The 17182-nt window shown below is 45.8% G+C and overlaps 1 protein-coding gene across 2 annotated transcripts in view; it reads right to left on the bottom strand.

Annotated features, from left to right (window-relative positions):
- Tspan33 (tetraspanin 33) overlaps positions 1 to 16828 on the bottom strand; it is a 29832-nt gene extending 13004 nt beyond the window's left edge. For both annotated transcript variants that reach the window (XM_069996737.1, XM_069996738.1), the window contains exon 1: positions 16489 to 16828. In XM_069996737.1, the coding sequence (XP_069852838.1) occupies positions 16489 to 16590 (102 nt within the window). In that variant the 5' untranslated portion in view covers positions 16591 to 16828. The remainder of the gene's footprint in view (positions 1 to 16488) is intronic.
- Between the last annotated feature and the right edge of the window lie 354 nt (positions 16829 to 17182).

Below are 17182 nucleotides of genomic sequence, written 5' to 3'. Positions count from 1 at the left end.
AGAGCCTTTATTTTTAAAAGCTGATTCCAGTGGTGAAGAATAGAGGAATTTAGGCCTTTTGAATTTCATGGCACTTTGCTGTGAGAACAAATCCACTAGACTACCAGCAGTCCCCACAGAAGCATTCTGTCTCCCAGTCCTACAGAAGTGCTGGGCAGCCCCGGCATGTTCCCCTTCAGCTACCCTTTCTTCAAATCCAGTCTCCAGGATGGTGCTAAGCAGCGGCCAGCTGTCACCATGGCAATAGATGACACCACGCTCTGGCAGGAGAGGGTTCTCAGCATCAGGGACTTGACCAACTCAGTAGGGAAGAAAATGGCTGGCTAGGTTCCACAGGCCTGAAGACAGAAACCACTGAAAAGAGTCACCCTGGGGCTTTGGAGGGAGAAGGGGGCCCAGCCCTAGAACAGATAATAAGGTCAGATTTATCCTCTCAGAGGAACCCTTTTCCTTGTGGATCTTATCTACAAAAGTCCTTCTGGCAGGGGACAGAAGGTCCATGTCTTTGAGACCTAAGCCAGCTCTGCTTGAGTCCTTATCTGCCCTGCCCCTGATGATGAGCCCACATATTATCAGCCAACCCTATCTATCCAGGAGACAGGCAGCAGCTATGTGGCTGCAGGTGCCAGTTGGTGTTTGTTCCACGGTATGACCAGGCTTGGGGAGCACAGGGACAGCAGGGAAACCCAAGCAGAGCTGGCAGTTACCATCCTCCCTAGTTCTGAAGGCTACCCCCGGCCACAACGAACAAGCATCTCTCCCTACCACACCTAACTGCAGTTGTTAATATCATTTTACAGAATCATTTAAGCATAGTATTTACCTTCTCTTTAATTCTGTTGTTTCTAAGCTCCTCACTTTTTTGGGAGAGGGGGAGGTGTTTTGGTCCTGGAGCTTGAACTTAAGGATCTGGGCAATGTCTCAGAGCTTTTTTTTTTTTTTGCTCACTCTACCACTTGATCCATAGCTCCATTTCTGGCTTTTTTGGTACTTAATTGGAGATAAGAGTTTCACAGACTTTCCTGCCTGGGCTGGCTTTGAACTGCAATCCTCAGATCTCAGCCTCCTAAATTAGCTAGGATTAGAGGCATGAACCACTGGTGCCAGGCTCCTCACTGTTTTTCTTTTTTTGTTTGTTTTGTTTTGTTTTGGGGTCCGGTCATGGGGCCTGAACTCTGGGCCTGGGCACTGTCCCTCAGCTCTTCAGCTCAAGGCTAGCACTCTACCACTTGAGCCACAGCGCCACCTCCGGCTTTTTTCTTTTTGCTTATGTGGTGCTGAGGAATCGAACCCAGGGCCTCAGGCATGCAAGGCAAGCGCTCTACCACTGAGCCACCTTCCCAGCCCCTCCTTACTGTTTTTCCACATGCTAAAATTTTAGGGCTGGGAAGGTGGCTCAGTAGTAGAGTGCTTGCTTTGCATGCATGAGGCCCTCGGTTCCATTCCTCAGTACCATGTAAGCAGAAAAAACCAGAAGTGGCACTGTGGCTCAAGTGGTAGAGCACTAGCCTTGAGATGAAGAGCTGAGGGACAGTGCCCAGGCCCAGAGTTCAGGCCCCACAACCGGCAAAAAATAAATAAATAAATAAATAAATAAAAATGTTAGTAGGATGGATAGTTTTTCATAAAGTCTCTGATTAAATCCTAACACATATAAACCAAACAAGGTACAATAAAGAGTTGCTACCCATCGCATGGTAACCTAAATCTATTAGTAAACCTCCAATTATACCAGTTGCTCTGTTTCTATTGGTGGTAAACAGTATGTCTCCTCTGAAAGATGTCCATGGCCTAATTCCTGAAACCTATAACTATGTTAGCTTACATGGCCAAATGGACTTTGCAACTGTGATTAAAGATTTGAACATGGGCCGGGCGTCGGTGGCTCACGCCTGTAATCCTAGCTACTCAGGAGGCTGAGATCTGAGGATCGAGGTTCAAAGCCAGCCCGGGCAGGAAAGACCGTGAGACTCCTATCTCCAATAAACCACTAGAAAACCGGAAGTGGCACTGTAGCTCAAGTGGTAGAGCACTTGCCTTGAGCTGAAGAGCTGAGGGACAGCGCCTAGGCCCAGAGTTCAGGCCCCAGATTATCCCTGAAGGCCTGACATGGTCACAGCAAACCTTACCAGAGTCACACAAGGAGGTATAACAAGAGAAACAAGGGCCAGGCACTGGTGGCTCATGCCTGTATAATCCTAGCTACACAGGAGCCTGAGATCTGAGGACCACAGTTCAAAGCCAGCCTGGGCAGAAAAGTTCCTGTTAGACACTTATCTCAAATTAGCCACTGAAAACTGAAAGTGGCAAGGTGGCTCCAAGTGGTAGAGCTTTAACCTTGAGCAAAAAGAACTCAAGGACAGCGCCCCGGCCCTGAGTTCAAGGACCACAACCAACAACAACAACAACAACAACAAGAAACAAGGTTGGACAATGTCCTGCCATGAACCAAGGAGTGTGTACAACTTAAAGGCTGGAACATACAAAGACATCTGCAGAGAAAACCAGGGGAATGTAGTACTGCTGACATGACTGAGACCTGTTTGGGACTTGGCCTCCAGAAACAGAAAAGATTAAATTTGTTGTGGGCATGGGTGTCTCATGCCTGTAATCCTAGCTACTCAAGAGGTTGAAATCTGAGGACAGTGATTCAAAGCCAGCCCAGTAGAAAAATCTGTGAGATTCTTATCCACAATTAACTACCCAAAAGCCAAAAGTGGAGCTGAGGCTTAAGTGGAAGGGCATCAGCCTTTCACAAAAAAGCTAAGAGACAGTGTCCAGATTCTGAGTTCAAGCCCCATTACTGGCACACACACAAAAATAAATTTGTATAGTTTTAAGGCATTAAGTTTGGGTAATTTGATACAGTCTCAATAGGAAATGAATACAATAACTAAATTCAATTCAGCATTTACTGTGTTCAAGGTACCTTGAGAATCTATAATGTTGTGTTGGGAAGAGAATTAAAAACATTTAGCACCAAAGCAAGGTTCTTAACCTTAGCTTTATTACAATTATAGAAAGACTGCCTAGGCTGCACTGAAAATAGTAGTTCAGACAGGCAATAGTAGTTCTGTATGTGTTCATAGTTCAAGAATCTACAAGGCTAAAGCACAATTGTCCAAGAATTGAAAGCAGCAAAAGAGATTACATTAAAAGCAAGATTAGCTGGGTGCTGGTGACTCATGCCTATAATCCTAGCTACTGAGGAGGCTGAGATCTGAGGATTGTGGTTCAAAGACACCCTGGGCAGGAAATTCCATGGGACTCTTATTTCCAATTAACCACCAGAGAACTGGAAGAGGTGCAGTGGCTCAAAGTGGTAAAGTGCTAGCCTTGAGCAAAAGTGCTCAGGGACAGTGTCCAGGCCCTGAGTTCAAGCCCCATGACCAGAAAAAAAAAAGTTAAAAAATAATATTAAGGGGTCAGAGACATAGCTCAAAGGTAGAGCTCTCTTGGCATGTACAAAGTCTCAGGTTGGATTCCTAGCATCACTTAAAAAATGAAGATTAAGACTTGAATATTATTAATATTTAATATGACCAAATACATCTCATTTTGGTTATCTCAGTATAAAATTCTTATAACACTCACAATGTCACAACTGACTTCCCTTCATGAGGACAGCGATAAAGTTACTTCTCTTTTCAGGATGGCTTTTCATATCCCAGCCAGAATGAAGTCCGGTTAGAAACTTTTGAAATTTAGATATAATTTTCAAAATAGCAGAGCCATATTTCAGCAAAATTTATGTTCCTGAAAAGTTGGTCAAATTATTTAAAATAATTTCCACATACCAGTATCTTTATCCTTATGTGAGTATTCAACCTGTAAGGAAAATGGCCATCCCCAGGGCTATTTCTCCTTGAAAAAATAGCTAATTCTAGGATTAGGGCAGGAAATATATAAGATGAACTTGGAATACCTTGTACTAGAAAGTAAAAAAGTATTTAAAATAAAATCAAACCCCAAACCCCTATATTAGTGTAGTCTGCTAAAGGGACATAGGACCAAGTGAAAGAGCTCTTTGTCAGGGTGGGAAAAATTTAAGCATCAAAGTTAATAAGGTGTATTGATTTTTTTCTTTTCAGTACTAGAGTTTGAACTCAGGGCCTTGGACTTACTGGCAGGCTCTTACCACTTGAGCCATGACTTCAGCCTCTTTTTGCTTTGGCTCTTTTCAAGATTAGTGTCTTGCTTTTGATGCTCTGGCTAGTCTGGGCTGCAATCCTTCTACTTGTGCTTCCTCATGTCACTAGGAATACTAGGCATACCCTACCATACCCAGTCATTGGTTGAGATGGGGTCTCTCAAACTTTATGCCTAGGCTGGCCTCAAACAGTGATCTCTATCTACCTTCTGAATAGCTAAGATTACAGGATTGACCCACCATGCCCTGCTTTAAGTGTGAATTATTACTCATAGTATAAATATATATCCAAACAAATAAAGGTCTAAGTAAATAAGCAGGGGAGAAAAGATAAATCCTCAATGCAGAAGAATCCCCTAAAATTTATGTAAATGTCCTCAGGAAAGTAGACTGTAACTCCTTAATCCTTAGATATGCACTATGCATAGTGACTTCCTTCCAAACAGCACAGCATGAAAAAGGGCAAAAGGAGACCTGAAAACAGGTATCTAAATAAAATTTGTACATGTGTTTGCTTATTGGTTTCTCTGACAAAAACTACCTCAGCCTCATGATCAAGGTTAATGTTAACGATTATATTGATAAATCATTGCCATTATGTGCTAAAAATGGCATTTTAGCATCTTACCTCCTCTTCAGAACCTATTATACCCAAAAAAAGGCCATGCACTGGTGGCTCATGCCTATACTCCTAGCTACTCAGGAAACTGAGATTTGAGGATTGTTATTCAAAGCCAGCCTGTCAGTCTGTGATATTCTTTATTTGCAATTAACCCCTTCCCCACAAAGAAAAAGCTGGAGGTAAGCTGTGGATAAGTGGTAGATCATTAGCCTTGAGCAGAAAAACTCAGGGACAGCACTCAGGCCTCGAGTTCAGGCCCCAGGACTGGCACAACAAACAAACAACAACAACAACAAATCCTTGCCTATAATCTCAGTATACTCATGAGAAAAACTTCAGGCAAATTCCAATAAAGGAACACTGTACAAAATACTCTTCAAAAAATCTAAAGGTTGCAGGACACTGGTGGCTCACGCCTGGAATCCTAGCTACTCAGGAGGCTGAGATCTAAGGATTGCTGGTTGAAGCTAGCCAGGGCAAGAAAGGCAGTGAGACTCTTTTTCTTTTATGCTGGTCCGGGGGCTTGAATTTAGGGCCTAGGTGCTGTCTCTGAGCCTTTCTGTGCTCAACACTATGGCTCTACCACCTAAGCCACAAAGTCACTTTTGGATTTTTCTGAGTAGTTTACTGGAGTTAAGAGTTTCAGTGACTTTCCAACCCCAGCTGGCTTTGAACAGTGCTCCTCAGATCTCAGCCTCCGGAACGGAGCGGCTAAGATTACAGGTGTAAGCCATTGTGAGTTAGCCCTTAAACTGTATCACTTGTAGTTTTATAGTCTCCTGCAGAAAGAGACTTGTTGGATCTCAGTCACTGAGTCATGGCACTGAAATATGTTATGGGAAGTTAGAGCAGGTATCAGCCTCATTCCTGTGTCTAGCAAGAGAAGAATTTAGGCAAGACTTGAAGCACAGTGAAAGTCATAGGAAAGTTTATTAGGAAAAGAATACACTTCCAACAGAATGGAAGTGGGTCATCTCTACAGAGAGAATGACCCTATCTGTACTATTTCAAAGCACACAATTGAGTGGCTCTAAATACATTCATATTGCTAATGTAACCATCACACTACTACCAAGTTCTAGAGCTTTTTCGCCACGCCCAGTGGAAACCCCATACCCATTAAAGTTATTTTTCATTTCCTCTTCCCTTCTTCCTTCCCTAAACCCTGGTAGCCACAAATCTGCTTTCTTTCTCTATGGACTTACCTGTTCTATATATTTCCTTCATGCCTGACTTCTTTCTTAAGGTTCTTCTATCATAGAGCATGTTCCATTACTTCATTTCTTTCATGGCTAAGTAATATTCTATCATACGGATATAATTTATGTATTTCTCCATTAACAGATATTTGGGTTATTTCTACCTTTCAGCTAGTATGAATAGTGATGCTGTTATAAATATATCCATGTACAACTTTCTCTTTGGATAGCCGTTTTCAGTTCCTTGAGCATATGCCTAAGATTAGAATTATAGTGTTATATAGAGTTTCTATGTGTTTTACACAGTGGCTGCACTATTTTACCTCCCACTAGCAATGTCTGCAGATTCCAATATCCTCATGTACTTGTTTTGTTTTATTTCAGTGGGGCTCAGGATGGCCTGTGATTTGAAATGGAACCCAAACTGGTCCTGAATCTGCAGTTCTCCTGCTTCTATCCTTTTTTGTTCTGACTCTTTTTAAACGAACAGTAGGTTTTTCTTTAAGTTTTAGCAAGGATTTATTTTAGTACAGCAGGGTTAAAGTAGAGAGAAATAGAAAAAGAGAGAAACAACATCTCCTGCTCTTCATGTAGGAAGTGGGAGTTAAAGACTCCTTGACACCAATTTTTTTTCTTTTTGGTAATACTGGATACCTTGAACTTGCTAGGTAGATGCTCTAATGCTGAGTTACGCCTCCAGACCCTTTTTCACTAGTTATTTTGAGACAGGGTCTCGTAATTGGTGCTTTGAGATGTAGTTAAGATGATAGGCTGCTGGGCGCTGGTGGCTCATGCCTGTAATCCTAGCTACTCAGGAGGCTGAGATCTCAGGATTGAGGTTCAAAGCCAGCCCGGGCAGGAAAGACCGTGCGACTCCTATCTCCAATAAGCCACCAGAAAACCAGAGGTGGCGCTGTAGCTCAAGTGGTAGAGTGCTCGCCTTGAGCTGAAGAGCTGAGGGACAGCGCCCAGGCCCAGAGTTCAAGCCACACAACTGACAAAAAAAAAAAAAGATGATAGGCATACTCCACCATGCCCAGCTTCTTCCTTTGAAATGGAGTCTTGTGAATATTTTTGTTTCAGGCTGGCTTGAAACTGTGATCCTGCTGATATCAGTCTCCTATGTAGCTGGGATGACATGCACACCATGTGTCCAGCTATTGATTGACAAAGGGTGTCAAAAACTTTTTAGCCAAGGTGGTCTTGAACCACAATCCTCTTGATATCAGCCTCCCAAGTAGTTATCATAGGTTTGAGCATCCAGTGACACTGATACTTTTTTTGTCAGTTGTGGGGCTTGAACTCTGGGCCTGGGCGCTGTCCCTCAGCAATTCAGCCCAAGACGAGCATTCTACCACTTGAACCACAGTGCCACTTCTGGTTTTCTGAGTGGTTTACTGGAGATAAGAGTTTCACGAAGCCGGGCCCTGGTGGCTCACGCCTGTAATCCTACCTACTCAGGAGGCTGAGATCTGAGGATCACGGTTCAAAGCCAGCCCGGGCAGGAGAGACCGTGAGACTCCTATCTCCAATAAACCACCAGAAAACCGGAAGTGGCGCTGTAGCTCAAGTGGTAGAGTGCTCGCCTTGAGCTGAAGAGCTCAGGGACAGCGCCCAGGCCCAGAGTTCAAACCCCACGACCGACAAAAAAAAAAAAAAAAAAGAATATCCCTTAATTTGTATTTGCCTGTTCCCACACAATTATATCCAGATTAGACATTTTTGACAGAAGTATTACAGAGCTACTGTTGTGTACCTTTCAGTGTATCACGTGGGGAGGCTACAAGATACTAATTTCTATCACAGAAATAAGAAACCATTTTACTAACATGATGTGACTGCTAGATACATGTCGCTGCATCTCATAAAACAATAAGGTGATACTGTTTCCTGGTTTTTCATATATTTGATTATTTCTGGTTTTCTTGCATTTGTCTTTTGCAAGCACTTACTGCAGGCAGATAAGAAGCCACGGGTGCTAATAATACCTAGAGGAAAAAATACAAAATGGAGAAAATTCTCTCCATTATCTTGACTTTTATTGCAAATTGGGAAAAGACAAGTATGATTTGATGCTTGTGAGGAAAAGCTCTTTTAAAAACTTAATGTTATTGTAAAGGTAATGTACAGAGAAGTTATAATTATATAAATCAGGTAATGAGCACTTTTTTTTTTTTAAAACAGTGTTGCCCCTTCCCTGGCTCTTTCCCAGTTTTGTTTTGTTTTTTTTGGGTCCGGTCATGGGGCCTGAACTCTGGGCCTGGGCGCTGTCCCTCAGCTCTTCAGCTCAAGGCACTCTACCACTTGAGCCACAGTGCCACTTCCAGCTTTTTTTCTTTTTGCTTATGTGGTGCTAAGGAATCGAACCCAGGGCCTCAGGCATGCAAGGCAAGCGCTCTACCACTGAGCCACCTTCCCAGCCCATCTTTCCCAGTTTTTCCTTCCTATCTCCACCCAAGGTTGTATAGTTCATTTTCAACATAGTGTCTATTAAGTACTATTGTTGCATTTGTTCACTCTTTTTTCCTCTATTTCTGTTCCCCCCACTTACCCTCCCCAAAACAGATAAATAACAACAAAAAAAATGAAGAAAAAAACCTCTTGCTTCCATATTTTGGAGTTCATTTTTTTTTTTTTTTTGCTTGTTTGTGTGCTGCTAAGGAATTGAACACAAGGCCTCATGCATGGTAGGGTAGCATTCTACGATTAAGCCACACTTCATTTTATTTTTATTTTTTGCCAGTCCTGGGGCTTAAACTCGGTGGCTGGGCACTGTCCCTGGGCTTCTTTTGTTCAGGGCTAAAACTCTACTACTTGAGTCACAGTGCCACTTCCAGCCTTTTCTGTTTATGTGGTACTGAGGAATCAAGCCCAGGTCTTCATGCATGCTAGGCAAGCGCTTTATGACTAAGCCACATTCCCAACCTGTCTAGCCCTTCATTTTGGTATATATTATTTTATATGATCAAAGGCACATAGGCATTATGCCTCTGTGTTGTGTGGGAAAACTCTTATTATATCCACTAGCTATAATACCCCAACACTGAAAGAGCTACAGAGCCCAACTGAGGTCTAAACAAAGATTCTCAAGCCCAGTGGCAATAATTATAGGCAAACTGGTTCTTGGAGTCTATTTCCTCTAGCTTCCACCTCAATACCAATGTGTGTCAACCCCTAAGGAGTGAAGAGGAGGGAAGGGCCTGAGAGAGGCAGGAGTGTGCCCTGTTCCTAGGATATATGTGAACATCTTCATCAACTGCAGAGTAGAGAAGCATCATCAATTATTATCACCCTCTGGCTGATGTGATCATTTAGACCTTGGGTTCACTCAGGTTCATTTGAGTTTCCCAAGCCTCATCTCCATCTGCTTGCCACTCCTGAAGGAGCTCTCATCTTAGCTCTCCAAGCTTACCCCCAGCAGGTGATTTCTAAGAACTAGTTCCAGAGCTAAGACCAATGGTAGGAACTACCTTCTAGCAAGTGCTAAGGGCCAAGCTAATACTTTGTATATATTATCTCATTACATTTTTAACCACAGTCCTAAGAGGGCATTAGTGTCGCCACTTTACAGAACCAAGGTTCACAGAATTCAGATAACTTTGTCCAATTCCCTCAGTTGGAGGGTAGATGAAGTGGGACTGAACTTACATCTTGGATGGCCCCAAAGCCTTATGACCTCAGTCAGCCACATGGCTGCCTTCCTATCTCTGCTACACAGCAACCCAGGGAGCCTATGTGTTCCCCTGGGGCTATCATGTGAGCTAGAAGAAACAGCTGTCTGCAGTTGTGCTGAGAAGCAGCAGACAATCTTCAAACTAGGCAGGGGAAAGAAGATAAGCATGGGGAGGTGACAAGATGCCAGCAGGAGATAGCTCAGTCTTGAGAGAGGCATCCTGAAAAGAGAAGAGATGACACAGCCACGCAGGGCTGGACGCTACGCAGCCTCTAAGAGGCAGCTGTCCTTGTCTGTCCCCCATACTGCCAAGTCCAGTCTGCATCATGAAGTGGATGGAGGCATGGAAGTGATGGACCCATCTTGGTATCACTCCTTAGAGCCTTCTTCCTTCTGAAGATGGTGGAAAGAAGCTGAGGCTAGGGAGTCCCTGTGTGGGAATCAAAACCATAGCTGAGCTGGGAGCTGGGGGGATGTAGTTCAGTAGTCCTGTGCTTTCCTAGCATGTTCAAGGCTCTTGGTTTGATGCTCATGGCCCTGGATCCACAAAAAATGAATATTACTTAGAGAGAGTGCAAGGGATGGAACTCTACCTTGTTTCCTAGTTTGTCCTGAGTTCTGGGGAAAGCCAAGGAAGCCACAGCCTCCTAGATCTACAGCAGCTCCCTACTCCCCATAGCTAGGACCTGCACATGCTGGTCCTGTGACCTGTTGTACACAGGATTCTGAAGCAGCAGCTGTGGAGGTGACACTAGCTCCTGGCTTTCTCCCTCTAGACTGCAAGGTACTATCCTGCTGCAATGGAGGAGTCCACAGGGCTCACTCCTTGCCAATGGTGGAAGCCAAACTTCCAGAGTTTTCCTCGGGCTATGGCTTGTTTTGGTCTTCTAAGGTAATGAACATGAAAGGGAAGTCTACCAGGGCTCACAGGAGTAGAAACATGGAACCCACTGCTGTGCAATGACTGGCCCAACACAGAGCCTGTTACCAAGACCCTGAGAGGGGCTCTATGTGCTCTGTATCTTCTTTTATTCTGTTTTTTTCTCCTCTTTTTTTAATCAAAACATTTTAATGTTATTGTAAAGGTGATGTACAGAAAGGTTACAATTTCAAAAGCTGGAAGTGGTGCTGTGGCTCAAGAGCTGAGGGGCAGTGCCCAGGCCGAGTTCAAGCCCCACAACTGGCAAAAACAAAAAAAACAGGTTACAATTTCATAAGTCAGGTAATGAGTACATTTCTTTTTGGACACTGTTACTCCTTTCTTTGCTTTAATATTTTGCTATTATAAAGGTGATGTAGAGAGGAGTTAGTTACATAAGTTAGGTAAAGTGTACATTTCTTTTTACATTTCCTTTGCTTTATTTAAACACATACACTAGTTGTATGGGGGGGAGTTCATTGTAATATTTCCACTCATGTACATAATGTGTCACAATCAACCTCACCTCCTCTACCACTAGCTTTTATCCATTCTCCCCTCCTTTTTTTTTTTTGTTTTGCCAGTCCTGGGGCTTGAACTCAAGACCTGGGTGCTGTCCCTGAACTTCTTTGTGCTCAAGGATATCGTCCTACCACTTGAGCCACGGTGCCACTTCCAGCTTTTTCTGAGTAGTTTATTGGAGATAAGAGTCTCATGGACTTTCCTACCTGCACTGGCTTCAAACTGTGATCCTCAGATCTCAGCTTCCTGAGGTTGGCTAGAATTAAAGGTATTAGCCAATAGTACCTGGCCCCATTTTTCATTCATTCTTTCTTTTTTTTGGGGGGGGTCCGGTTGTGGGGCCTGAACTCTGGGCCTGGGCGCTGTCCCTCAGCTCTTCAGCTCAAGGCTAGCGCTCTACCACTTGAGCCACAGTGCCACTTCCGGCTTTTTGCTTATGTGGTGCTGAGGAATTGAACCCAGGGCCTCATGCATGCAAGGCAAGCACTCTACCACTGGGCCACCTTCCCAGCCCCTCATTCATTCTTTCTTTCTTTCTTTCTTTCTTTCTTTCTTTCTTTCTTTCTTTCTTTCTTTCTTTCCCTCTTTTTTCTTTCTTTCTCTCTCTCTTTCTTTCTTTTGCAAGTCCTGGGGCTTGAACTCAGAGCATGGGCACTGTCCCTGAGTTGTTTTTTTTTTGGGTCCGGTCATGGGCCTGAACTCTGGGCCTGGGCACTGTCCCTCAGCTCTTCAGCTCAAGGCTAGTGCTCTACCACTTGAGCCACAGCACCACTTCCGGCTTTTTTTCTTTTTGCTTATGTGGTGCTGAGGAATTGAACCCAGGGCCTCATGCATGCAAGCCAAGCGCTCTACCACTAAGCCACCTTCCCAGCCCCCTGAGCTTCTTTTGCTCAGAGATAGCACTCTACCGCTTAAGCCACAGCCCCACTTCCATCTTTTTCTGTATATGTGGTACTGAGGAATTGAACCCAGGACTTCATGGGTGCTTGGCAAGCACTCTACCACTAAGCCACATTCCCAGCCCCCCATTTCTTTTTAAAAGTTGCTTGAAATTTAGCATTTTCTACTGGACCAAGGGAGGCAAAACTGCTGGGGAAGTTAAGAAGGCACATGTGTCTCCATTTTTGGTGTTTCAGTTCTTTTGTTGACTTTAGAAAAGAACCTGACCACCCCGTTGACTGAAGTGTGCCTAGCCTAGGAAAAGGGGCGAAGAAGAGGTGGGCTCTTCCCAAAGCAGGCAAAGGGGGAAGGCTTGGGTGGCAGCAAAGGCCTCTGCCATTACAGAATTGGGGGGGCAGAATTTTTTTGGGGGGGGTGATTCTGAGTGCCTTGGGGACTCTAGAACAATGGACCTGAGTGAGAGAGTAGACTTGTTAATGAAGAGGCTTTACCAGTGACTAGCCTAGGGAAGACCTGATGGGGGATCCTTTGATAGAAAAGAAAAACTCCACAGGCTGTGACAGTAATGAAATGGGGTTTAGGGAAAGAATGAAAGGGATGGCTAGCATTTTTTTTTCTGACCTGGCAGAGAACAGTGGTGTGGATACCACACTAAGAATGCTCAAGAGCTTAAAGCTATGCTGCATCTGGACAGACCAGAGTCCTTGATGGAGGGAGAGGAAAATGTTCCACCTCTACCTGGTGAGCTTTGCTCTCACCATTTACTAAATATCCACTTGCTGCCAATACAGCTGGACATTGGGAATCCAGAAGCAAATAAAGCAGTCTCTACTACGAGGAGCCTGAAGTCTAGTGGCAGAGACAGGTAAATAGGTACATAATTAGGAGGCAACAACGCTTGATAAAAAATGTACTTATTGGGGGGGGGGTGAATAAAAAAAAAAGAAATGTACTCATTACCTTGCTCATGTAATTGTAACCCCTCTGTACGGTATTTTCACAAAAAAAGTACATTAATTGCAGAACATATAGGGATGTGGCAATCAGACTAGGTTCAAGATGCCACAGGAGCTCACACCTGTAATCCTAGCTAATCAAGAGGCTGAGATCTAAGGATCATGGCTCAAAACCCAGGCAGGAAAGTCAGTGAGACTCTTATCTCTAATCAACTGCTGCAAGTGGAGCTGGGGTTCAAGTGGTAGAGCAGCAGATAACTTCTAGGCCCTTAGTACTGGCACGCACATACACACACACACACACACACACACACACACACACACACACACACACACAAGATGACAGCGGAGTTCAAAGACATGGTCAATCAGAGATGTCTGGGCTGAGATACACACAAGGACAGCAAGGAGAGAAGGTCTGGGTTTCTTGCCTCTGCTCAACTCAAAAGCCACTCCAACTGCTGTCCTGAGGAGGGAAAAGGATCAGCAAGGGAGGAGCAGAGCAGGACTTGTACTTATGACCTTGTATGCCCACAACTAAATAAAGTATGTACCATCCCAATGTCTTAACTCTGCATGGAGATGTCTGGACACAGGACATTGTGGAAAAACAGCCTCTTCTTCAAGTTTCAACACAACTTTTAGGACCTTAGAGCAATTATTCCAGGCCATGGAAACACAACAGTCATCCAGTAACATGATTCAGGGGAGAAAAACCAGAACTCACAGGCCAAAGGAGAAGCAAGATTTGAAACATAAACAGGAGGAACTTATCCTTGAAGTTCTCTCTTGGAGCCAGAAGCTTTCTCCATTAGACCGCAAATGCCCCCCCCCCCCAAGAACCAGGGCTCCTTGAACAGGAGCAGAGGTGGCCACTGTCACCACAACTAACCACTGAGTAGGAGCCCAGATGATACTGGCTGCATTCCCAATGTGTCCCAGTACAGATAAAACATCACCCCCATACAGCACCCACAGCAGCTGGCCAGACAAGCTGATAGTTCTGGTCATGGGTGTATCCAGGCAGAAGAGGGGAATTTGCTTAGATTAGTAGAAGGAAGCCTGCAAAGAAGAAAGCATTGTATCCAGTTCCTGAAATGGGATGAGAAGAAAGATCGCCTCTGATCTGGGGAAACAGTTCTTCATCTCCGGCAGCTTGGATGTGGGGTGTAATTCTGTGGCTCTGGGACTAGGAGAGAAGTGACACTGAGTAATCCTGAGAAGTACTGTCCCCTAAGAGGGGCAAGTTCCCTAAGACACAGAGAGATTCATTCTCATATTCAGCCCCAGATCTTAAAGAAAGAAACAGTCCCCAAAGTGATTCATCCATCTTTAAATAGTTCACAGAGTCAGACAAATTTCTCCTTTACAGTAAGGCCAGAGACACGGATACATTAGCTTAGGATCACACAGTAAGTTGGTACCAGAAAGAAGCTGAGCCTCTTTCCTTCAATGCGCTATTTCTAGGCTGGCTTTTTGTATGTACAGCAGTGCCAAAAAGGGGCTCTACTCTTTTTTGAGGTAGTGCTCGCCTGGCAAGCCAGGTCATCTGACCTTACATGAAGCATTTTCACCAAGGTAATGGATCTATGAGCCAAATTATCTCCCTGGCTACAACCTCTCCAAATTATTTCTTTGATAAAGGGAGTGTGGGGTAAGGCAGAGAAGTCCAAAACATGACAGGAACACAGAGTTAACAGATGAACCCAGCTGCTGTCTCTAGGAACACAGATAAGAGTAAGGTACTGAAGGCTCCAGAGAAGAGTTAGATAGCTGAGAGAGTAGAGGAGCCCTACATCCTTGGGATGCAGATGCTGGTTCTGAAGATAGCATGCCCTGGCCTGGCACACTCCGTGGATATGAAAGATGCTACACTGGTATTTCCCCCTAATGAGTGAGTTCCCCTTAGCATATTTCCCCAGCCTTGCAAAGCAAGTGGTGTGGGATTTTTCTTGTTCCATCCCCCACTCCACTCCCCACCAACCTCCAGTGGAAGCAGAACCTAGAACTTAGGAACTTGGGTTGACTGGTTAACTACGAATCCCGCCCTCTACCCCAGCTCCAGTAGCAGTCATCTAGGTCAAGGACTTCCCCTAGAGGCACTCTGGTTCAGTAGAAAAACTACCAGACCAAGCCTGCTAACCAGCTGTTGAACCTTGAACAAACATTTAACATCACTGTGACTTAGCTTTCTCACACACAAAAAAATGTGGAGGCTGGATGAAGTGCTTGCTACAATTTCTTTCCAGTTTTAAAACTGAGAATTTCATAGAAGCTCAAACTTCAATTTTCCCAAGAGTACAAGGCTGAGAGTGTGCTGTCATCACCACCCTCTGGGATTTCTCTCATTTGTCCCAATAGGCTAGCACTTATGCACTTTGTGTCTGCACTTCACACCACGGCCCCTGTGAAACCTTTCCAGCAGCTCCCTTAGATGTCTGGTCTGCCTGCACCTTCTCCTAAGAAACATATTTTAGTCTCACCATTTTTCCCTCCTGTAAATCTGAACTGTGGGTGTCAGGTTGAGGGATGCAAGAAGGTCAGACAGACCTCTCTGCTCTCAGATCCCAAAGGGCCCAGGGATTCTAGCCATGGGACAGGATAGAGCTAGCATTTCATGAAAATTCTCAGCTCCTGCAGTGTTTCTGCCATTCCTGATCATAACTGGGTTTGATTTTTATAGGGGAGGGAAGGAAGATCTGCAGTCTTGAACACCTTTGCTCAGGTCAATCAAGTAAACAAGGATGGCAGAGTGGGAATGAAAATCTAGGTGTCTGCACCCTCAGGCTAGTATTTTTTCCACTTTTCTATTTTCAAGCAGAAGATTTGGAAAGAACCTCTTGGCTTTCCATCCCAGCACGACGTCCTATTTAAATCAGCTGAAGACCGCCAGGTTTCAGGGGAAGTGTCTGGTCCTGAGACAGGTAGGACAAAGTTAAGGGAGTGCTGGGTGAGAAGGGAATAGGACCTGAAAGCCGTGCACATCCCTTCTCAGCCTTGCAGGGAGGGGGCACCTGGGGCCTGTAAAAGGGAGAAGGGGAGCCCCTTGACCCTTCCTCTCTGAGGGGAGGATGAGAAGCTTGAATTTCCCCCCTTCCTTCCTCTTTTTTTCTTTCTTTCTTTCTTTTTTTTCTTTTTGGCCACTAGGGCCTCCCAGCCCCCAGGCCTGAAAGTCCCCAGTGGTGACTGTGTGGTTGGGGCTGCCTGGCACAACAGGAAAACCCGTTCCTCCCCCAAATCCACCTTTTTTTTTTGGCCTGCCACAGATCTTCAACCTCACTAAACCCTCATCTCTTGCAGTAAACTGGGTGCCTTTCTAACGCTCCCTCCCGACACGGCGCCACAGTGGCGTTCTCCTTCTCCCCCAGGAGAAATGCCCCCAAAGTGTCACCAGCCCAGAAAACTAGGTAGTGCCGCTCCCCACGCTCGCTTGGCACTGGGCAGCGCGGACCACCGCTCCAACCCGCAGGTAGCCTCCTGGCTCCTCGCACTGTGTGTGTGTGTGGGGGGGGTAAACCCTGTAGCCCAGGTGCCCCCCAAGACTCACCCAGAAGAGCATGTTGAAGAAGAAGAGCAGGTATTTCACCAGCGGGCTGACGAAGGAGAACTCCTCCCCGTAGGCGCCGGGCGCCCCGGGTCTGCGCGCCATGGTCCGCCGCTGCCCCCCGGGGGCCTATCTCCCCGCGGCCGCCGGCCCACCTGCGCGCCCCGCACCCGGGGGCATGAGCGGCGCCGCCGCAGGAATCCGGGCGGCGGGGGAGCTGCGCCGCGGCGGGAGCCGCCCGAGCCCTGCGTCGGGGTGGCGCGCGGGCTGAGAACGGCGCCTCTGCGGGAACCGCGGGAGCCGACGCGGACAGCCGGAGCTGCGGAGACTCCACCGCGACCGCAGGACCAGCCCGACCCGCCAGCTCCCGGGAAACTGAGCCCGCCCCCGGCCGCCTATTGGTGCAGCTGCCACAGTCTGATTTCTGATTGGTGGAGCGCTGATGTCACTAAGTATCCAGCCGTCCCTCCTTCTCAAAGAGGCGGGGGAGACACCTGTTCTGTGAGGGACAACTTGTTAAAAGGGTCAGCGGTTCTGCCTCCTCCCCACCCAGAGGGAAAACCTCTAAGGCTGCAGCTGCTCAAGGGGGTGGGAGGAGAAGAATGAGGAAAAGGAATGCAACACTGAATCCCACACCCACGTCTTCTTCCCTGTTGCTGGGCACACATGCAAACACACACACGCACACACACACATT

The sequence above is a fragment of the Dipodomys merriami genome, unplaced genomic scaffold, assembly GCF_024711535.1.
Source record: "Dipodomys merriami isolate MVZ:Mamm:240054 unplaced genomic scaffold, mDipMer1.0.p SCAF_5, whole genome shotgun sequence".
Classification (NCBI taxonomy): domain Eukaryota; kingdom Metazoa; phylum Chordata; class Mammalia; order Rodentia; family Heteromyidae; genus Dipodomys; species Dipodomys merriami.
This window is presented reverse-complemented; position numbering and strand designations above follow the sequence as displayed.